General features: G+C 48.1%; 1 protein-coding gene across 8 annotated transcripts in view; it reads right to left on the bottom strand.

Moving 5' to 3' along the window:
- The window catches only part of RNF216 (ring finger protein 216), a 776,933-nt gene that overhangs the window by 489,340 nt on the left and 263,968 nt on the right, over window positions 1-23,625 (bottom strand). For all 8 annotated transcript variants that reach the window (XM_086940659.1, XM_086940658.1, XM_086940657.1 and 5 more), the window contains one exon: window positions 20,315-20,429. In XM_086940659.1, coding sequence (XP_086796785.1) covers window positions 20,315-20,429 — 115 coding nt within the window. The remainder of the gene's footprint in view (window positions 1-20,314; window positions 20,430-23,625) is intronic.

Below are 23,625 nucleotides of genomic sequence, written 5' to 3'. Positions count from 1 at the left end.
TGGAGTACAATGTCCCCTATTGCTCTGGGTGTCTGGGAGCTCACGAGTTGCAATGATAACGACGGAATCTCTACAGGGGAGCCGGGAGCTCACGGAGGCCACACCTCCGGCGTGCAGGAGATTTTCAAAGAAATTTGGCATTAGGTTATTCAAGTCTATGTACCTCTTTAGTTTCATTGCTTGCCCTCATGCAAATTGTTTTTTTTCCTGACACAATAGGGTTTTGTATTGGTGCAAACCCCTCATCAATATCTCATTGCAGGCTGCAGAATTATTTGTTGCATTTCTCAAATGGACAAATATAACTCAGAGTGCGAACCAAAGAGATTCTGCCCTGAATGTTTGGAGTTCAGCAACACCAAATATGAATGGGTTTTCCTAGGAAATTTAGTCTACATAATCAATTATTTATTAGTAGCCTAGATTTACCCAATACATTACCAGATGACAGATATCAAGTTCACAGCTACATAGAAAGTATAAATACTATATATTTTCTAATTCTGTACAAGCTAATGAATCTATTGGCGCAGGGAAGAACTTTCTTGACCTCACTGGCTAACTAGTATAGAGTTGAACATAACATCTATAACATTTATAGGACTTTTAGAATGCTTTTTGTAAGGTAAATACCTTTAATCGCCCTCCCTTGGGGACATGTCGATGCCAAGGCTTGACTGCAATCGATGTTCATCGGAGTCTCCTGGGTTTTGGACTACCAGACACGCATAGGTTCTCTTTTTGTTTGGGCTGCCCAGAGTCAATAAACTGAGTGCAATGCATTTGGGAAATTTTGAAAGCAACTGAAAGTGAAATGTTAGTACTTGCTTTTTGGTAATAGGTATGACACCTGGGCTACACAGAAACATAATCTAACCATATATTTAACATCTACACATCCTAAGGTTTCAATGGTTGGGTGACTAGACATCTCTCAAGACTGGTTGGGTGGGAGAGTACACTGAACGAAGTTTGTCAGATTTTTTGATTAGTTTTTCAAAAAATGGTAATTCCCTCAGACACCCTACCATAGGAAATTATCCTTGCCAAAGCCTGACCCACATCCGTGTTCCCTCTGGTTTCCCATGGTGTTGGTACAAGACATGTGATTAGTACAAGGAGCCACACAATAGACAGAGCATGCTTGATGGGACTTTCTCCAAATATGATGTCTGCACTATCAGGGCGGGTTTGGATGGGACCCAGGGAAACCTACCAATGCCAGCCAATTCTAAAAGTTAGAGAACCAGGGGAAGCCATTGTGATGTGGCATATATGAATCAAAACATGTTTGAGAATCAGAATTTCCTGCAATTAAAAAAAACAAAGATCACAATTTCTCCAGTGTTCTGTGACAGAAAACTCAAGAATGTCTGGCAAAAGGGGCACCATCAAACATTCCAGCAGGTCTCCAGATAAAAAACGTACCTAACATATGTGGACGGGCCTAATGCATGGTACAGGAACAGACCAACACTTTTTAACATTGTGAAGAACACTTTGAGAACACCCCAATCCCACATGGTCACAGCACTGGCCTATCTCCACCCATTACGACAGGCTCACTCAAAGATGTGAAGTAGTTTATTGTTAGAAGTTTGTGAACAATGGGAGAGGGACATTTGCTGCTCATCATAAATTCCAAAACTTTGTTAGTTTGAATGTGAAATTCCTCACATTTCTCTATCTGTGAGAGTAGACCTGACATGAGATGTAGTCAAAATGGAGGTCTGCTTAACACACACTTCAATTACCTCTTCTCACTTTGATACTGTGGAAGAGAAATGGAATGTAGGAATGCATCACTCCCATTTCCTTTTCTGAACTAATTCTCTCCTAGATTATGATGACAGGCGGCGAGTGACAAGAGCCCCGGAGGGAAAGAGGAATTGGAGAAGAGAGAATTACATTTCTACTCATGTTGTTAAGCTCGTTTTGTCACCTTACTGGATGTGAGTCTAGGTTCTGTCACAATCGCCCAATGGAATGTGTTTATTCTTTTTCTGGAAGATTAAGGAAACCATGTTTAGTACTCCTTTGGCAAGAGTCTTTTCTCCCATAAAAAAATACCCCTTCTCAACAACTGCTGTATCTTGGTTTTCCTAGTTTCCGCCTCGTGTTTTGTGATGTGTGCTTCCCACAACTCATGCATCGATGAGTTTCCTGAAAAGAGACAAAGTCATTAGCTCCGAAATCTCTGCAATACTGAGGGGAATGTTTATAAAAGATCAGTTACAAGCTTTGGCATAAGATACCTTTGGCCTTCTAACCTTAATCTGGAGAAGGAGCGTCCGAAGACAAATCCGCGGTAGGACACCTGCGTGGAGTAGTAGAGTCCGCTGCCTGAGGCCGGACATCAGCACCATCCAGAGTCACTGGACAAGGTTCCTCCAAAGCACCCCGCACCGGAGACCGGAGTGGAGCTGGAGCCAAAACAGGCTACAGGCCACCACCGGAACGAAGCCGACCCGACCCCCGCAGAGGTAGCCACTTGCGTGGGGGAACGATACGGGCCTGGGGAGTGAAATGACTCCCTACGCGAGGCACAGCTGAGAATGAGGCGGAGATCGCTCGGCAACCCATGTGGCGGGGCCAGGGACAATTTAACCTCAGACTCATTTGGCCTCGACCCGGAAGGGGACGAGGAGGGTCCACAGATTCTTGTGGCTCCGGACGGTCCAGCACCTGCCAGCGCCGTCACCTCTGCCTTAGACACGACAAACCTTGTCAAAGGACCGAGAGGGGCTCGGGGATGCGACCCGAGCCCCGGTGACCTCCCGTGACACCACAGGGACTCCTGCGGGAATTTGCAGCGAGGCAGAGACGTCGTGGCCTGAAGGAGGTGCCCCGGAGGAGTCGCACCCCAACAGCACCACATCCTCCAAGCCTGGATCCGAACCAGTCGGCCCTGGGGCCGGAGTCACCGCAGAGGGCCCTGCGCAGGGCGAGGGATCCGCTGACGCCCCTGGAGGGGAAGGAGGAGGAGACGCCAGCGAGGCCTGCAAAGCCGCAGCATATGTCTCCATTTGGACTCTCGACATCCCAACATTGGGGAACGGTGGATAGGACGACATGCTGAACCGTATCACTCACGGAGAGTCCACGCCCCCGGCAGGCCGTAAACCAGCACCCGGGGACAAACTGCAACACTAACATGACATCGGAGAAGGGCGAGGACGACTACCACGGGCGTACCTGTAGCCGTCCGCTACTTTTTTTTTGTGTTTTGAGGAAAGTCCCATCTCCATATGCTTTGAGCTATATGTGAAAGCTGCAGAGGGCGTGTCGCCGCCCCCCCCCCCTATTTTTGTATATAACACATTGCTGTCATGTCTGTATGGACTAGGACAGATTTGCTCATGAGGTGGAGTTGAAAAGATTTTAACACTAGGGAGATTACTCACAATTCCAGGTAATTTATGTAGAATTATTTTTGTTCAGGGGTCCATATGCCCTGAATTGTATGGGTTTGAAGATGAGCTCCCCAGCCGGTGAGCGATGCGTCTGTCAGCACTACATGTGGAATCGGGTCGAGAAATGGCCGCCCTTTGGAAAGGCTTTGTGTGTTCCACCACTGCAGAGAGCGAGGGGTGCGGTCATTTACCAACACCAGATCTGTTAGCGGACCTTGACTCTGGTTCCACTGACGTGCCAAACTGCCAAACACTCCTTTAAGAGATGCATCTGGAGTCTTGCATAAGGGACGATGAGAATGCAAGAGGCCATCATTTCAATTAACTGCATGAACACTTGCGCTGGTAGTGAGTTTTGAGGCTGACATTTTTGTCTTAGAGCTTGTCTGGCATTTATCCTTACTGGGTTGGGGTATAATAGAGCTGTTGAAGTGTCTATTGTTGCCCCTAGATATTGTTGTATGTTGGACGGTTGGAGGTGGGATTTGGTGAGGTTTACTGTGAATCCCAAGTGGTGAAGCAGTTGGATTGTTTTGTGTGTGTATTGCACACAGCTGCTGTGTGACTTTGCTTTTATGAGCCAGTCATCTAGGTAAGGGAAACATGAATATGCGGTCTTCTTAAGTGGGCTGCAACTACTGCGAGACACTTGGTGAAGACTCTGGGTGCTGTAGTCACCCCGAATGGGAGGACCTTGAACTGGTGGTGTTGACAATCTACCATGAACCCAAGATATTTCCTGTGAGTGGGGTGAATGGGAATATGAAAGTAAGCGTCCTTTAAATCCAGTGTGGAGAGAAAGTCGCCTTGTTGAAGTAGTGGGAGCACCTGTTGAAGAGTGACCACGTGGAAGCGGTCTGACTGAATGGAGAGGTTTAGCGGTCTGAGGTTCAATATAGGCCTGAGAGAGCCATCCATTTTTGGGATTAGAAAACAGAGGTAGTAAAGCACAAGTTACTACTTGTGTAACAATATATCTGTAAGAGACATTAGTTCGTGATAATTCCTTACCGTAGAATATTCCTCAGGCGTCAGACTGGATCTGGAAAGTTTTGCTTAGCAGTACCCCTGCACGTCGGTAGGTGGCGTCGTGCGGCTCCGCGTCAGTCGCTGGCGTCCTTAGCGCCGAGATGACGTCATGGAGACTACTGAGCCGCCACCCATGCGCACGGACGTCAGTTCTGTACACTACTTTCCGCGCCAAAACACAGAGCCATGCAAGATACTGACCATTGGTGCATAAAACTAGGGCCCTAAAAGGGGATGACTTTAACACTAGTAATCAGTTCGCAGAACGGGGAGGATGGGTGGGGCGGTAAGGAATCTATCACTAACTAATGTCTCTTACAGATATATTGTTACACAAGTAGTAACTTGTTTATCTGAAAGACACGTTAGTGATAGATTCCTTACCTTATGATAGATACCCCAGCAATACCAACCCCGGTGGTGGGTCTGCAAACAGGATTACACCAGAAAGTCACGGAGCACAGAACACCCAAAGAAGCAGTCTCTCCGGACCAGACAGGCAAGGCAGTAGTGTTTGGTAAACGTGTGCAGCGAGGCCCACGTAGCTGCCTGACACATGTCCTGCAAGGGAACGCCACGTCCCAAGGCAGTAGTGGACGCAGTTGCCCTCGTCGAATGGGCACGCAGGCCCACAGTAACGTAATGTAATGTAAACTAAATTTATAAAGCGAAAACTTATGCCCAGGGGCGTCTTGGCGCTATAGTGTTCTGATCAAAAAGGTCAGCAGGGCAGGCATATTGTTAAATATAAGCAGAAAAACTTTTATTTATCCTGTGTAAAAAGCCACGTTTTTAGTGACTTCCTGAAGCAAAGAAGGGTGGTGTTTTTTTTTTTTTAATAGAGAGAGTGGCAGACTATTCCAGAGCATTGCTGTTACCCTGTAAATACTTCTTCACCCCTCCATGTTTTTTTTTTTAATGGGGGGACCACCATGTTCCTGGCGGAGCATGAGCGCAGTGTTCTTGCTGGAATATACATTTAAAACTTTTCATGAGCTGATCTGGCCCAAGGCCATGCAGGGACTTAAATGTCAAGCAAAGGGCTTTCAACTTACACCTTTGTCTAACTGGCAACCAGTGTAGTTTTCAGATGGCTTCTTTTGCGGATTCATATTTAGGTATTTTAAAAATGAAGCAGGCTGCAGCATTCTGCAGAATCTGGGGTCTGTTCAGGAGGCCCGATGTCAGGATAAGATAGAGACCATTACAGTAGTCTATCCATGTGAGGGCCAAAGCCATTGTCGCTGTTTTTAAAGCTCAGGAGGTAGATACTTTTTGATTTTTCTTAACATCCTTATGTAGCAAAAAGAAACGGATGTTATTTTATTGACTTGCTCTTTAACTTTTAACTCTGTCCAACACAACTCCCAGGTTCTTTACCTTGGTCGAGGGCGTAGGGAGTGTGTCTAGCTAAGGCAGCCACCAATCTGGTGTCCAGAGAGAGGGTTTATTGCCGAAGATGATCACCTCAGTTTTTGAGGCATTCAACTTTAGACAATTACAATCCATCCAACTGCTCATCTTTTTCATGCATGAACTGAAGGCCATATCACTACTATTTGGTGTCGTCAGAGTAAGAGGCCAGGGAGAAGCCCGCGTTTTTGATAATCAACGCCAATGGCGTGAGATATAGATTGAAAAGTATCGGGCTTAGTGCAGATCCCTGTGGAACTCCACATGGCAGGGAGAAATGTCTCGAGACATAGTTGCCAAAAGCAACGTTTTGTTGTCGGTTAGATAAGAATGATTTTATGGGGTCCATAGCGGTTCCTTTTAACCCTAGATCTTGGAGCCGGCCGACCAAAAATCTCATGGCTGACCGTGTCAAAAACCGCGGAGAGATCAAGCAGCACTAATACCGCCATCCCTCCGCCATCAACAATTTCACGTATGTCTTCTGCAGCCACAATTAGTGCTGATTCAGTGCTATGATGTTTCCTGAATCCGTGTTGTGTATCATCTAAAAAGAGTTTTCTTCTATGTAGGATGACATTTGTTGATTCATAACTTTCTCTGCCAATTTAGCAGGAAACAGGAGTAGAAGGAGCAGCAGGAGGGTCCTTATTGGCCAAGGATTAACATGCTTTGATACACAGAACGACCCACCGGGAGATGGTCAGTTTGTACACAGACCGACCTTTTTTGGTGCCCACGTAGCCAACAAAAAGCGGATCCTGCACCCGGAACTGCTGTGTATGCTGCCGAGAGAATGTGTATGTAAACAAAGGTCGTTCTGTCGGGTAAGAACTATCTTGGTAGCAAATGCTCAAAACAAGTAGCAAGAAAAGTATAAAGCAACCTCTACATTAAATCCTTGAGGCACCAAATAACTCAAAAGGAAGTCACTATGTATCGTTACTTTTTAAGAAATCTTTAAAACATCCAATAAAATAAACTCCAGAGGAATGAGTGTGAAACAATCCCTTTATATTGATACTTTTATCCATCTGGCATGACTCATGCCAGATGGAGGACGATACTACGGCCCATCCTACCGCCGTCGAGATAGACTCCTTAGCATACATTGGTGACTATCTGACTAGTCCACCTCTCCACACCTACAAGGCCACGACTTTCCTGGCCCTCAGAGGTTGTGACTCAACTTGACTAGTCCACCCTTTCACACCTTCAAGGCCACCAATTATCCTGCCTTCCAAGGGCTGTCAACCTGCCCCCCCCCCCCCCCCCCCCCCCCCCCCCCCTCCCGTCCTGAGGAAGACCCGTCGGGACCACCCACTGGGGCACATCCAGGGTCTAAACGTAGACGTACTTCTAGTCTCAGAAACAAGATTCCTTCGAACTTAGGATAGGAATCACTATATAAATAACTCTCTGACCTCCCAACCTGTATATATGCCTTCACTGTATATATTGTTCACCCTTTGAGCACTACAAGCACCATTGTCACCAATTTCACTAGTCACTCATATATGGTGTTGACAGCATTTACTTTTTGTTTGTTTACTTTGGATATCATTGAAAGATGTAATTCGCACAAAATTAACAATATAAAGGGATTGTTTCACACTCATTCCTTTGGAGTTTATTTTATTGGAGGTTTTAAAAATTTCTTAAAAAGTAACGATACATAGTGGCTTCCTTTTGAGTTATTTGGTGCCTCAAAGATTTAATGTAGAGGTTGCTTTATACTTTTCTTGCTACTTGTTTTGAGCATTTGCTACCAAGATAGTTCTTAACCGACAGAACCACCTTTGTTTACATATATATTTACTCTCACAAAAACAGGAGCCTAGGGGGAAACAGAGACAGGCCGCCCCCCACTCAAAAATCTCTTACAGCGATGGCCTGCTCCTGAACAGCTCGGCGGCTAAACAGAGTGACAAAAGTTTTTGTTCATGAGGTAGAGAGAATATCTAACTTCTACCCCCAGTGTTACACTACGTTGTAATTTTTAATCTGGCAGTGATGCCGAGGTATGTGTATGTGTATCAGTGTCAACCACCACTACATATATATCCTCCCTTCCATGCGTGAAAAAAAAGGGGAGGGGAGGTTGACAGTGCCTCACGGAAGCAACACCAAGGGGAGGACTGTATCAGACTGGTACTCGCCTGATTCCTCACTTCTCATCATCGGCTACTGTCAACCTTAAAATAAATGGGAGAAAACAAACATAAAGACAGTGCATACAAGATCAACAACCGTGAGGTGTTGTGAGTGCTGAGAACCCAATGTGATATTTCTGTGCCCAAATGAGTGAAAAAACAAAATATCACTATAAAAAGAGAGAAACTAACTGGCAACTCTTATCTTTATTCTGTGCTGTTAGCTCACTCTGATTAAAAGTCAACCGACATGGTTTGGTGCCCTTCGCTGAGATTTTTAACATTTGTGTATGTCTGTCTGTTATGTCCCACCACCCACTGCAGGTACAATAAGGGAAGATTCTGAAAGGTGCATGCTAAACGCTGACCCACCAACAAAACCCTGAAGAAATCACTGAAAATAAAGTGATGAAACATGTCGGTTGACTTCTCAGCACTCAACACCTCACGCTTCTGGCAGAGGTGACAGCAACCAGGAAAGCTGTCTTTAGAGTGAGAAGATGCAAAGGACAGTTATGAAGGGGCTCGAAGGGAACGCACATCAGAAAAGTCAAGACAAGATTTAAGTCCCATTGAGGCATTATGTAAGGCACGGAAGGAAACGTGTGTGTAATGCCTTTGAGAAAACAGTTAACAAAGGGGAACTTAAAAAGAGAAAGCTGATCTGGAAGCCGTAGAAAGGCAGAGATGGCCGAAAGATAACCTTTGATAGTGCCCAGAGCAGAGCCCTGCTGGGCCAAAGAGAGAAGGAACAGAAGAACCTCAGAAAGAGGGGAAGAAAGGGGATCCACAGCCTTTGCTATGCACCATGCCACAAATCTGTTCCACCTGCAGGCGTATACTGTTTTGGTGGAGGGACGCCTGGCTGCTAAGATGACATCACAGACTTCGGAAGGAAGATTGAGCGGAGACAGTTGACATCTTTCAATCTCCATGCATGGAGGTGGAGGCTGGACAGGTTCAAGTGGAGGACCGTCCCCTGCTGCTGTGACAGAAGATCCTCCCGAAGAGGCAGACGGATCGGGGGATCGACGCTCATACGGAGCCTGACCTTCTTCAGGACTCTGAGCAGAAGTGGCATAGGTGGAAAGGCGTACAACAGACCGCAACTCCACTCGCTAAAAATAGCGTCTCCGAGTGAGTGCAACCTTGGAAATTTCAACGCGCAGAACTGATGACATTGTGTGTTCTCTTCGGTGGCGAATAGATCAGGCTCTCCCCACTGCAGAAAGAGACCTTGCGCCACGTCTGAGTTCAGACCCCATTCGTGATCCACCATGCACCGGCGGCAGAGTTTGTCCGCCCTGGCGTTCAAAGAACCTGCCAGGTGTTGAACCACCAAGGTAATGCCTTCATGTTCCAGCGAGGTCCAGAAACGCAGAGCCTCCTGATATAAGGTCAATGACCCCACCCCTCCCTGTTTGTTGCAATACCATATGGCGGCAGTGTTGTCCGTGAACACCTGCACTACAATTCCCCGGACAGAGGGAAGGAATGCCTTCAGTGCAAGTCGGATCGCCCGCAGCTCCAGAAGGTTGATATGGAGCTGGGACTCCGCCAGAGACCAGAGTCCTCGGATCTCCGCCTCTCCCATGAGGCCTCTCCATCCCAGGAGGGAAGCATCCGTCACCACGGTGTGCTCAGGTTGGGGAAGGGAGAGGGATCTGCCACTGACCCAATTGCGAATCGTGAGCACCACTGTAACTGTCGTGCAGTGCCCTCCGAGATCCCGACGCGATCGGACAGGTTGCCCTGATGCTGTGCCCACTGGAACTTCAGGTCCCACTGCAGAACCCGCTTTTGCCATCTGGCATGTGTTACCAGCAGGATACAGGAGGCCATCTGGCCCAGATGCCGGAGGGTCAGCCTGACAGAAACCCAGGATACAGGCTGAAAAAGCGGAATCAGAGCCTGAATATACCGGCCACGCTGCTCGGGAGGATAAACCCGAAACAGTGTTGAATCCAGAACCGCTCCGATAAAGGGGAGCTTCTGAGAGGGACTCAGGTGCGACTTCGACACATTGATGGAGAACCCCAGAAAATGCAAGAGGTCGGCCGTAGTCAGGAGGTGGGTGACTACTGCCAGGGGCGTGCCCGCCTTCAACAGCCAGTCGTTGAGGTAGGGGGAAGACTGCACCCTTAACCTACGCAGATGAGCAGCGACCACCGCCATCACCTTCGTGAACACCCTTGGGGCACTGGTAAGGCCGAAGGGGAGCGTGGCAAACTGATAATGCTCCGGGATACCGTGAACCGCAGGTAGCGCTGTTGGGTCCACAGGATGGGGATCTGAAAAAATGCGTCCTGCAAGTCCAACGCCACCATCCAGTCTCTAGGGCATATTCCATACACCTTGTCAGATCAGTAATCACGTATGATCCAAGATGTATTATTGGGTGCTGAATGGAATCAAGTATTTTAGACACTCTGTTAGACCTACATTCCCCTATGACCAATGATGAATCATTATGGGCTTTTTACTAACGAAGGGTCTATAAAATATGCCCGCTCCGGATGTTTTCATGCCGGATGGTCGGGGCTAAGATTGCCTTTAAGCCGCGCAGGTGTGTTAACTTCGCTGCCAGAGCTAACCCGCCGGTGAGGCGCGGCAGGGATAAGCGGTGGAGAGAGGTGTGCACTTTTGGATGTTTGACAAAATGTTAGATACAGAGCTTGATACGTGTGGGGGCATGATTAAAAAACGGCAAAGGACCCTTACAGGTATCGGGGGGATGAAGACATCGAAGTATGCACAGTCCCGATGTGGTATTGGGACCCAGCATTTTACTTCATGTTAGCCACATCGATAAGGGGAGTGCAGTGGCAGACTAGTGGTTCTAAATATTTGCATACTAAATGTTGCTTTGTATAGATGTGTTTGCTAAAGGTATGGCAAGAAAAGGGGGCTTGAAGGGAGTCTGTACACTTCATTCACGAGCGGCTGAATATTGTGTATTGGCGAAAAAATATTTTCATTGCCATAAGGTCATGACACTGAATGAGACATCAAGGAGTAATATGAAATGTCTTGTGTTTGTACATCTGCAGGGGCCTAGACATTGGGCAGTCACCCCAGGGGCACGTGATCAGAGGACGCGTGTTCCAGTGTGATGACGGTTGCAGGTACAAGGAGACTACGCAACCGCTTGGTAAAGATGAGTTTATGTATACTTTCTGCAGCAAACTGCTTGGTTAAAAATTGTTTGAATTCATTAGGTCTTCTTGTGAGACAGATGGATGTTCACAACTGGCATTCTTTGTGTTTTTAACTGTATCGTCATAGGTTTTAGGTGAATCTCAAGTGAAGTTGAGAATCGGAACCCCCAACAGCCCTAAAGAAGTTGCGCGGTGATTCAGCAACGAAACATGGTGGCAGTACAGAGTTGATTATGGTTTGACGAAAACCATATTTCATTGGGGAAGCTTACAGCATTCAATAAAGTTTTGTCAGGGTAGTAAGCTTCACCGGTTTTTAAACGGTTAGAATTACATTTTGAGATTCTCACAGGGGTCCAATGGGCACTTATAAAAACACTAGGCCCTGATACTTCACTTCTATTTTAGTTCTTACTATGTTTCTTTACTATATTGGGTTGAGATTCTTCCAAAAAGGAGAATATACACTTTTATTTTTCTACACTGAGGGAGTAACCTATGATGATAAGTCGGTATGCTGGCGAGTACCAGCCAGCAACCCCCTTGGTGTTACTACCGTGAGGTGCTCTCTCTCTTTTCTCTCACACTTTTCTTGGTTATTCTTAGGTGGGATTTAGCAGAGGATGGGTTTTTAGGACATTATTTCGATACAACATGACATTTTGAGTAGTGATAGGGAACACACTCTAGGGAATTGAAAAGTATTGGAAACCCTTTTAAATGTCGTATTTCAAGGACTGGGTGTAATGTAGGCTTGGCCAATTTCGGTTTATAATACAATGAGCGGGGGCGGCCTGGCCTTTCTTCTTCCCCCTGTGGCTCCTATTGTGTTGTTGTTCAGCCAGGACCGGAGTCAGAGTCAGCATCTTGAACTTCTCCTTCCGGAGGAAGCGATTGATGTCCTGGAGGTCCAAGATGTGGCGCAGGCCACCCTTGTCCTTCTTGGGGGACAGAAAGTAGTGGGAATAACAATCACGTCCTTCTTCTGGCCCAGGAACGCGCTCGATGGAACCCTTGGCCAGGAGGGCAGAGACTTTCTAACGGAGAAGAGTCAAATGATCCCCCGACATGCGATGGTGCCAAGGCGGCATGGACGGAGGGGAGGACAGAAAGGGGAGTGCACAACCCTGGCCGATTATCTGTAGCACCCACTTGTTCGATGTAATTTTGCGCCAGTGGTGGAGGAGGATCCTACCACCCATCGGCCTGGGGTGCTCCCTGAAGCTCGGATTAGGAAGGCTTAGAGGCGGAAGCAGCGGGGGTGGAAGTGGACTGACCCACACGCTGGTTACCACACCCGCCCCTGCAGAATCCACGGCCAGGCTGGTTCTGCACAGGCGTGATGCAAGAGCGTGCCTGGGTGCCCCTGCCCTGGCCACGAAAGGAACAAAACCCCGGCGTGGCAGGGTTCTTTGTGGAAAGACCCAAAGACTTGGCCGTGACCAGAGAGTCTTTAAAACGCTCCAGGGCATTGTTGGCCTTATCGCCAAAGAGGCGGGAGCCATCAAAGGGCATGTCCATGAGCGAGCTCTGAACATCGGGTGAGAACCCAGTGGAACAAAACCAGGCTTGGCGCCGCAACATCACAGTCGTGAAAATTGCCCTGCCCCACAAATTAGCGGTGTCTAAACCACACCGGATGGCAAACTTCTACGCATCCTTGCCATCCGCAATCGCTTGGGAAAGGACAGCCTGGACCTCCTCAGAACACTGAGGCAAGACCTCAGCTACCGAATCCCACACTGCGCTGGAGAAACGGCCCAATAAGCAGGTGGTGTTAACCGACGGCAACCCCAAGCTGGCTAAGGAGAACAACCTCTTGCCGAACTGTTCTAGCCTTTTAGAGTCTTTATCCGGCGGAGCCGTGGGAAAGGCACTCTGCGATGTCGAGGCCTGAATGACCAGGCTCTCAGGCGTGGGGTGAGCGGTCAAGAAGGCGGGGTCACCAGGCGCTGGGCGATGATGCCTGGCGACTAATTATCCAACGGCGCCCTCGAGGCCAGTCGCAACCAAGTGCCCAAGAGGACTTCGGTGAGAGCCTCACAGAAAGGGAGCAGTGGCTCCGATGATGTAGACGCCGTCTGGAGTACCTCCGTAAGGAGTTTGGTCTTAAGGGCTACTGTAGGGAGGTCGGGATGGAGAGCATCCGCAACCCGACGCAGCACCATGGTATAGGAAGCGCCCTCGTCCATAGTAGGCGGAGGAGAGGCAAACCCCAATTCAGAAGACACATCAAGCTTGCCCGCATCTTGAAGGTCGTTCATCCAATCCTGCTCGGAGTCACATTGCTGGGCAGGGGGGTCCTCGGAGCCGTCCCAGTTCTCGTCCGGCTCCGGAGTGGAGGGAGCCGGCTGCGGCGGCAGGGCCGAAGAGGGGGCAAGTGGCGTCGGGAACAGCACCGAAAACTGCGCTGGTCGGGCTGAGCCAGTGCCATATCCCAATGCGGGTCCCAGGCCGGAACAAAATGGTCTGAGAACCGAGGCAGGGGTGGGATAAACTGCACCCAGTGCGGCGCCTGTGGCGGAGCCAAGGTCGGCGCCGGGGCCTGAGGCAAGGGAAGCGCCGGGGCGGGAGCCAGAGGCGCTGCACCTCGTGGGGCCGGAGGCGCAGGATCCTGTGGTGCCGGTGGCAGAGCCGCTGGACCAACAGGATTTGGACACAGGACCGCGGGGCCCGAAGGCACGTCGGCGGGAGCCCAAGGGTCTAAAAAGGCGGTCCATGGCAGCAAGAAACTCTTGCATCTGTTCGGTAGTCGCCGTGGACCCAGGTATAGCTGGTAGGACCTTTCACCTGCTCCCACTGCCACTTTACCTGCCACTGCACACACACACAACAGGCCACCAACCAGCCTCACCCCAAATACACAACCTCACATGCACCTTTCTCAAAACTCACTGACTATGCAAACAATCCACTGAATTATGGGACTTCATTGCCACCCTCGCACCAGACACGTCTTCCTCCCTGAGAACTGGCTCAACCCCACATCCGTATGCGGGTAAAAAATCCCAGGCCATCAGCTAAGTAAGTGAACAATTAGCCTTGAACCAGTGGTGAAAAGAACAATCAAATATGAAATTTATATTAAAAATATGTATTTAATTAGCATAAGTAAAAAACATATAGAGAGTCATCAAAAGTCAAACTATATGATAACATATAAATCATACAAATTACATTTAAAACAATTCATTCAACGTTGTTATTGGCATGAAAAGTGCTGAAGAAATATTTATTAAAACTCGACGCGCGTTTTGGCAGAAAAACGCCTTCCTCAGGAGTCAGATGATACTCTGGAAATATATTTACAAAACAGACATATCAGATCACTGGGTTTGTATTACATGACTTACATATTTATATAAAAATACATGACAATGTTTAAATAAAGTACAAATAGTAACCTGACCTATGTAATGTTAGCTTGTTTTACTATTTGTGTATGATTTATATGTTATGTACTTATTGTCTAAAAAGCCTGTTTATGTCATTTTATGAATTACATTTTATTCTTATCATATAGTTTGACTTTTGATGAGTCTCTATATGTTTTTTACTTATGCTAATTAAATACACATTTTTAATATAAATTTCATATTCAATTGTTCTTTTCACCACTGGATCAAGGCTAATTGTTCACTTACTTAGCTGATGGCCTAGGATTTTTTACCCGCATAGGTTATTACCCTGCCCTAGGAGTCTGTATATTACTGCTACCCATGGGGTCCTTGTTTTTCTCACCTGTCAAGCCCACATCCGCCCAGACATTACCACAGTGTTAACCTATAGATATAAAATGACTCACCACGACTGCACCAACAAGCCAGGAAGAGGAACATCTGTCATCCACAAAGAGACAATGCAGTGTACCACCACCACCAACACCACCATCCCCATGGAACATCTTAACTTCAAGCTCCACCAAGACGGCAAGGCGACCATCAGAGCCACCCTCGCATACCGACCCCAAGCCTATGTTCCAGGTTCGACAACACCATTGCAAACTTCATTGCACCCCTAGCCTTAGACTCCAAGGACAACATCTTCGGCAACCTAAATTCCCACATCGATGACCCCCAATGACAAAAACACTGCATACCTCTGACAGTATGAGCAGCATAGAATTGACCCAGATCATCCAGACCCTACACACACCTCAGGGCACAAGCTGGGCCCAATTTTCACCTCCAGTAACCGAGTCAAATAAAGCCACAGACCTCACATGGACAGATCACTCCATTGTCCACTTTGGCATCTCCAGCCCCCACACCGCCATCCCAAAATTACAAACACCTCCACCGGAGTTTAAACTAAATCCCAGAGACCATCTGTGAAAACGCCCTGAACACCTCTAACCCTGCTACCGCCACCAATCCCAAACAGGGAGTGAAAAACCTCAAAGCCTGGATCACCAAATGTGAAGACAGCATGGTCCCAACAAGACAGGAAGCAAAAAAGCCTCCTGGTTCAACGACTACCTCAAGAACTCCAAAAAGAACTGCCGCACCCTTGAGAAAGCCTGGCGAAGAAACCCAACCACAGACAACATGAACGCCCTCAAGAACGCTACCCGCAAACACCACCAGCTGATCCACACCACCAAGAAATCAGCATTCAAGGATCGACTAGACAACAACGACCATAACAGCAAGGAACTCTTTAGCATTGTCAAAGAGCTCACCAATCCCAGCTCCGTCAACAACGACATCACTCCCTCCCAAGACCTCTGCGACTCTCTAGCCTCGTTCTTCCACAGCAAGATAGCAGACATACACAACAGCTTCGGCGACCAGTCCACTCCCCCCACCACTGAACCGAAGCCCCCCACCAACACCCTCCGCGCCTGGACCCCGATCAGCACTGAAGACACCATCCGCTTGATGAACTCCATCCACTCCGGCTCTCCAACCGACCCATGCCCCCATCACATCTTCAACAAGGCCGACTCAGTCATCGCACCCCAACTCCGGGACATCATCAACTGCTCCTTCGACACCGCCACCTTCCTGGAAAGCTGGAAACATGCCGAACTCAGCGCCCTCCTGAAGAAAGTTACAACAGACCCCACCGAACTTAAGAACCACCGCCCCATCTCGCTCCTCCCGTTCCCCGCCAAAGTCATAGAGAAGACTGTCAACAGTCAGCTCGCCGCCTTCCTTGAATCAAACCATTCCCTCGACCCTTCACAGTCCAGATTCCGAGCCAACCACAGCACCGAGACCGCCCTCATCGCAACCACAGACGACATCCGGACTCTGCTCGACAACGGAGAAACAGCAGCCCTCCTCCTGGACCTCTCCGCAGCGTTCGACACGGTCTGCCACCACACCCTTGTAGAACGCCTCAGGGACGTCGGGATACAGGATAAGGCATTGGCTTGGATCATCTCGTTCCTCACCAGAAGAACCCAGAGAGTCAGCCTCCCCCCTTTCAGATCAGAGGCCACCGAAGTCATATGCGGCGTTCCACAAGGATCATCGCTCAGCCCCACCCTCTTCAACGTCTACATGAGACCCCTCGCATCCATTGCATGCCAACACAACCTCAACATCATCTCCTACGCAGACGACACCCAGCTGATCCTCTCCCTCACCAAAGACCCAACCACCGCCAAAACCAACCTACACGAAGGCATGAAAGACGTAGCCGAATGGATGAAGAACAGCCGCCTAAAACTGAACTCAGACAAGACGGAAGTCCTCATCCTAGGCTCATCCCCCTCTGCCTGGGACGACTCATGGTGGCCCCCGGCCCTAGGCAGCGCACCCAAACCAACGGACCATGCTCGCAACTTGGGATTCATCCTAGACTCCTCCCTCTCGATGACCAGACAAGTCAACGCCGTCTCTTCATCATGCTTTAACATCCTACGCATGCTCCGAAAGATCTTCCGATGGATCCCCACCGAAACAAGGAAGACAGTCAACCAAGCACTTGGCACCAGCCGTCTGGACTGCGGAAACACCCTTTACGCCGGAACCACAACCAAATTGCAGAAAAGACTTCAACGTATTCAGAACGCCTCCGCTAGACTCATCCTAGACATACCCCATCACAACCATATATCCGGTCACCTGAGACCTGCACTGGCTCCCCGTCAACAAAAGAATCACGTTCCGTCTACTCACCCACAAGGCACTCCACGACCTAGGTCCCAGATACCTCAACACTCGCCTGACCTTCTACACCCCCACCCGCCATCTTCGATCGTCCAACCAAGCCCTCGCCACGATTCCACGCATCCGAAGAGCCACTATGGGAGGAAGATCCTTCTCTTACCTGGCGGCCAAGACCTGGAACTCCCTCCCCACCCACCTCCGTCTCACACAGAACACCTCTCCTTCAGAAAGCAACTCAAAACCTGGCTGTTCGATCAGTAGCGAACTCATCTCCCTTAAGCGCCTTGAGACCCTCTGGGTGAGTAGCGCGCTATACAAATGTTTCACTTGACTTGACATCCATAGAAAATCCTCCAAAAAAGGCCAGCTGGTACACCCAAGAACTCAGAACAATGAAAAATGACAGCAAAACAGTTGGTGAGGAGATGGTGCATCAGCAAGGACACCTCTGACAGGGCAGCCTTCAAGACCTCCTTCAACCTCAAACACCGCCTGCTGAGAGCAACAAAGAAGACCGCCCTTGCTGCACACATCAAAACCAGCACCAAGGAACTTTTGAACATCGTTAAAGAATTCTCTAACCCGGCTGCCATCATCACACCCTTAGGAGCTGTGCAACAACCTCGCCTACTTCTTCTTTCACAACAAGATTGCATCCATATACAGAAACTTTTAACCCAACCAACACCTATGGACTTCCTCGACAGATACGCCCACACAGTAAAGGACACGAACCACCTGGAACATCCTCTCCAACCAGGACACCACCTTCACCATGAAATCCATCCACTCATGAGCTCCCACAAACTCATGCACGCACCACATCTTCAAACTCTGAAACCACAGAATCAGCCAGGAACTCACCACCATACTCAACACCTATTTAACCGCTGCAACATTTCCTGATGCCCGGAAAAACACCAAAGTCAGACCACCACTCAGAAAACCCTCCGCCGACCCCATCAAACTCAGCAGAACCAGCTACTCAACTCCTACCAATCCGGCTTCAGCAGCAATCCACAGCATCAAAACATCCCTGATCGCAGCCACCGACATCATCCAAACACTTCATGACCAAGGAGAAACAGCAGCTTTGATTCTCCTCGACCTCTTGGCAGACTTCGACACCATATCCCACTAATCGAAAGGCTCCACCATATTGACATCCAAGGGGAAGTACTCAGATAGATCACCTCCTTCCTCACCGGAACAACCCAGAGGATCCACCTTTCACCTCTGAATCCAAGGTGATCACCTGCAGTGTTCCCCAGGGCTCATCCCTTAGCCCCACGCTCTTCAACGCATATATGACCCTGCTGGCCAACATAGTCATATCCCACGGTCTCAACATAATTTCCTATATAGATGACACCCAACTCATCCTTTCACCCACAGACGACCCCACCACCATCAAAATCAACTTCCACAGATGCATGACAAACGTCATTGACTGGATGAAGAACTACCTTCAGCTGTACACAGACAAGACGGAAGTACTCATCTTAGGCAACAGTAGTAACAGATGGAAAGAATCCTGGAGGCCATCAGACCTAAGACCCGCATCCACTCCCTCTGAACATGCCAGAAACCTCAGAATAATCACTGACAACAAGAACAATATGAAATCACAGATCACCGCTGTCTCCTCCACCTGCTATCCACTCTGACTATGCTACGTAAGATCTTCAAGTGGCTAAACCCTCCTCACCTGCCGAATGGACTACGGCAATGCCATACATGTAGGAATCGCCACAAACCACCTACAGAGACTTCAGATCACACTGAATGCTGCAGTCTGACTCATTCTCAGGCTTCGCCGACGACCCCACTTCACACCCCACCAGAGGCAACTCCACTGGCTCCCTTAACAGAATAGATGCCAATTCAAGCTGCTGATCCACGCACACAAAGCTCTACACAACAAAGGACCTGTATACATTAACCACCGCCTGAACTTCCATCAACCGTCGAGAAGACTACGCTCCGCTTTCCTTTCAATTGCCCATAATCCCCGCATCTATCAAATCAGAAGTGGAGGATGCTCCTTCTCCCACATCGTAGCAAAGATAAGGAACAGTCTCCCTATGCAACAGAAGGGCCTTCAAGATCTGACTGTTCAAATAAGCCTCAGGGACCTGCAAGTGCCTGGATACCCTATCGGGTGATTAGCCATGCTTTATATATTCTGATTAATTGATTGGGAGGTTTGCCGGCGTCACAAGGTGGTCTACAACTGCTTGGGATGAGCAAGTCTTAAAAAACAAGTCTCCTGGTGCTTGTCAATGGTGCAGTGCGACTTGCCTGTTAACTAGTTGTCTCGAACATAGTTTCGCCCCAATGGCCAAGAGGGTATCAGTGAGGGCCTCATTAAATGGTAATAGAGGTTCTGTAGGCGTCTGACCTCTGTTAGAACATTAGTCTTCACATTCCTATAAGGAGGGCTTTCTTTAGTGCCAGTGCCGGGAGGAGAAACATGGTGAGTAGCTAGAGAAGTATTCAGAATGCTGCATCTTGTAGTTCTTGCAAAGGGAACCAATGCAGTGGGTGGCTCTGAAGCCAAAGTTGGCACCAGAACCAGTGCTGAACCAGAAGCGTATTTTAAAGGCACAAACAGCACAGAGGTGACCCGCTGGTAGAAATCTGATTGGAGACCCTGAGAATCCCTGGTGCCAGGAAATGGGCAAGAGGGAGCTAGTAATGCTCAGCATGTACCCCTAAATTCCTCTAATTGCTGCGATGTCGCAGATGGACTCGGGTGGATTGGGAATATTTCAGGATAAACTGCAATAGAGATTAGGAGCAAGACAGAGTGGAATGTGGATGCCCTTGTACCCTCTCTGGAGTCAGAGTGGCGGAAGGGGTAGATTCCCACTGGATTTCTTATGCTGCTGCTTCAACTTGCGCAAAGACTGACTGCGATGATTGTCTGTCATGTACGTATACCCACAGATAAGTCAAGATTACACACAACTGGATACATTTAAAAAAATGTGTTGAAGTCTGAAGCGATAAGGTGGCAATATATTTACCTTGTTCAAATATGAAATCTATGTATGTATACTGGTTCATTTCTTTCCTCCTTTTCCGCTTTCCACTCGATTCCGGAGACATTTCCTGCCATTTCTTAATTGCTTCTGAGAACGCCTGCAATCAAAAGAAAGTACACTTAGCACCCTTCAGAAAACACTACCAATAGCCAGAAACATTTCATTAAGAGAGACCACCACCATATTTTTGTTAAAGAGGAGGCCTACATAGAAAGACGTAGTAAGCACATTTCTTAGATTGGTGCAAGTTTAGGGTGACTGTCTTTGTTCCTTTTGCCACAACAGTACATACACTTTAGAGAGCCAAAGGGATAGCTTGTAATGCAAGAGATGACAGTCAGAAAATTGTAACAAAGTAAGCAAAGTAACAGTATGGATATTCTTTTTCAAAGAAAAGTTTCTCTATCAGATTTTGCACCCTGAAACAATTTGGTATTAAGTGTCTTTCAGAAATGATAATTAACCAAACATTTAGCTGGAGTTTGTTCTGGGAAAAGGGGAAGACTTAGAACTTTTTACGGATATTCAACGTGGATGAAAATGAAACAAAAATTTCCATATTAACAAGTCAGTTAAAATCCAAGAGTACTTTTTTCCAACTAAGGATTTAAAACTACTTTGTTTATTATTGACAGATACAAATATTCAGGTTTACTCTGCGATACGTGTAGAAGAACAAGTCACTTACCTTTGGTACCAATATATCTGTAAGAGACTTGTATTAGTTATGGATTTCTTACCCGAGAATTACCCCCAGGAGTCAGACTGGATCCGGAGAATTTTTCTTCAGCAGTACCCCTGCACGTCGCTAGGTGGTCTCAGTCGACTCCGCGTCCATTGTTGGCGTCGTGATCGCCGGAATGACGTTGCGGTATCAACTTGGACACCGCCCTTGCACGCTGACGACAGTTCTTTAGACAAGACATTCCACGCCAGAAGCGCAGAACCATGCAGGACACTGACCACAGGTGCATAAAACTAGGTCAATGAAAGAGGATCCCTTACACTAGAAGTCAGTTCGCTGAACAGGGAGGATGGGTGGGGCGGTAAGGAATCCATAACTGATGTGATGTGATGGGGTTTTGATAAAGTGCAGGTTGCACTCCAAGGAGCATCTTTGCGCTATAGAAGAGATTTAATGACCCTGGTAGTTATGGAAAGAAAGGGGTATCTAGACTAGGTTTTTACATTGCTGTTCAGAGAGAGTGAAAATCCAGGTTTTGAGAGCCTTTCTGAAAATTGTTTCTGTGGGGATTTGACAGAGATGAGAGGGAAGAAGGTTCCAGGCCTTGGAGCCTAGTACCGCCAGGGATTTTCCTCCTTTCGTTTTAAGTCTAAATTTGGGAATAGTGAGAAGATTAGCCCCTTGGGACCTGAGGCATTGTGTGGGGCTGTAGTGCTTGAACATTTTCATTATGTAGATGGGTCCATTTCCATTGAAAGCCCTGAAAGTGATGAATAAAATTTTGAAGAGCACCCTTTTGTAGATGGGCAGCCAGTGCAGAATGTTCATTGCTGCTGTGGCTGAGGTTCTCTTTTTCCATCCTAACACTAGTCTGGCTGCAGCATGTTGTACAATTTGTAATTTGTGGCAGACTTCTTTGTTTGCCCCTGCATAAAGACTATTACAGTAGTCGATGCGGGAGGTAATGAGGGCTACAGCGACCGTTTTCCTTGCGGAGATGGGAATGAGGTCGAAACATTTCCTGAGCCCTTTAATAATTCCGAAGCAGGTCCCTGCTACGGCAGTGTCTTGTTGTTTGAAGCTCAGGGAGGGGCCAAATCTGATTCCTAGGTTACGGACTGAGGAGGCAGTACTGGGGGGGGGGGGGGGGGGGGGGGGGGGGGCAGTACATCGGGGGGCAATGGCGTCCTCAGGCCACCAGGATGTAGGGTTGAAGGTGTTTCCTTTGCCGAAGGATAGAATTTCGGTTTTCCTAGTATTGCACTTAAGATGATTTAGATTCATCCATTTAAACGTGGCGGTAAGGCAATTTGGAGCTTTGTTTCGGCTTCACGGGTGTCATTCTCTAGCACCAGAATGAGCTGTGGGTCGTCAGCGTATGCAATGGTATCTATGCCAAAAGATGAGATGAGGGTGATAAGTGGAGCCATATATATATTGAAAAGTGTGGGGCTCAGGCAGGAGCCTTGGGGGACTCCAGAGCCTACTAACTTTTCTGCTGACCTGTACTGTCCTAGGACCACCACTTGTCGGTATGGGACACCGTGTCAAAAGCCGTGGACAGGTCTAGCAGGACCAGGACGGCTTTCTTTCCCTGATCTAGTGCTGCACGGAGGGTTTCATAGGAGAAGATTAGGGCTATAGCTTCACCGATGCTGTTCGTGAAGTCAGTATGTGTGCCAGGTGGTCGGTAAATCAAAGCCCCTGAGAAGGTGAAGGAGTCATGAATTTTTAACGCAAAGCCAACATTTTCTGCCCCTTTAAGGCCTGGTATATTGAAAGTTTGGCAGTCCAGGGTGTCACGGTGGGCAATAGCAATACCTCCACCCCTCTAAATAGGTCTGTCCTCTCGAGAGATTAGATATCCTGGGGGGAGGGAGTTAGTTATATCGGGGTTACTATTGGGTGTCAACAAAGTTTCCTTCATAAAAAGACAATCTAGCTTTTTTTGTTATTAGATCGAAGATATGTGCGGCGTGCTTTCCCATGGACCAGACATTAATCAGTCCGCACTGTAGATTCCTTACCTGTATAGATGTCAGATTACTCATCTGATTGTTGGGTCTAAAGCTCTGTTTGCAGAGTCTACAGCTCCAAGATCCTATCCAGGTCGTCATGTCTAGTGATTGGGTGCAGGACGATGGGTCTGGCTTTAAATTTTAGTAGAGCTTCTCTTGTATAGCTAGTTATTTGACCAGAGGGGATGGCACTCGGCACGGGCGAGGCGCGGACGGGCGCAGACGGGCTTGCATTTGGCGCGCAGGCGGGGCGCCCGCTGCGCGTTTGAGGGGGGCACATTGTTAAGTGAAGGGGGAGGGAACTAATATAGGTCTCTTCTAGATATATCGTTACCGAAGGTAAGTAACTTGTTCATCTGAAAGAGACTATTAGTTATGGATTCCTTACCTTAGAATAGATACCCCAGCAATACCAACCCTGGAGGTGGGTCTGCGGACTAAATTCACACCAGAAAATCTTGGAGAACTGAACGGCCCAAGAAGCCGTCTCTCCGGACTTGGCTGTCCAAGCAGTAATGCTTAGTTAACGCATGCAAGGATGCCCACGTGGCTGCCTGGCAGATGTCATAAAGGGGGACTCCACGTCCCAC

The sequence above is a fragment of the Lissotriton vulgaris genome, chromosome 10, assembly GCF_964263255.1.
Source record: "Lissotriton vulgaris chromosome 10, aLisVul1.2, whole genome shotgun sequence".
Classification (NCBI taxonomy): domain Eukaryota; kingdom Metazoa; phylum Chordata; class Amphibia; order Caudata; family Salamandridae; genus Lissotriton; species Lissotriton vulgaris.
Note: the sequence above shows the minus strand (reverse complement) of the source record. Positions and strands in the feature narration are given on the sequence as shown.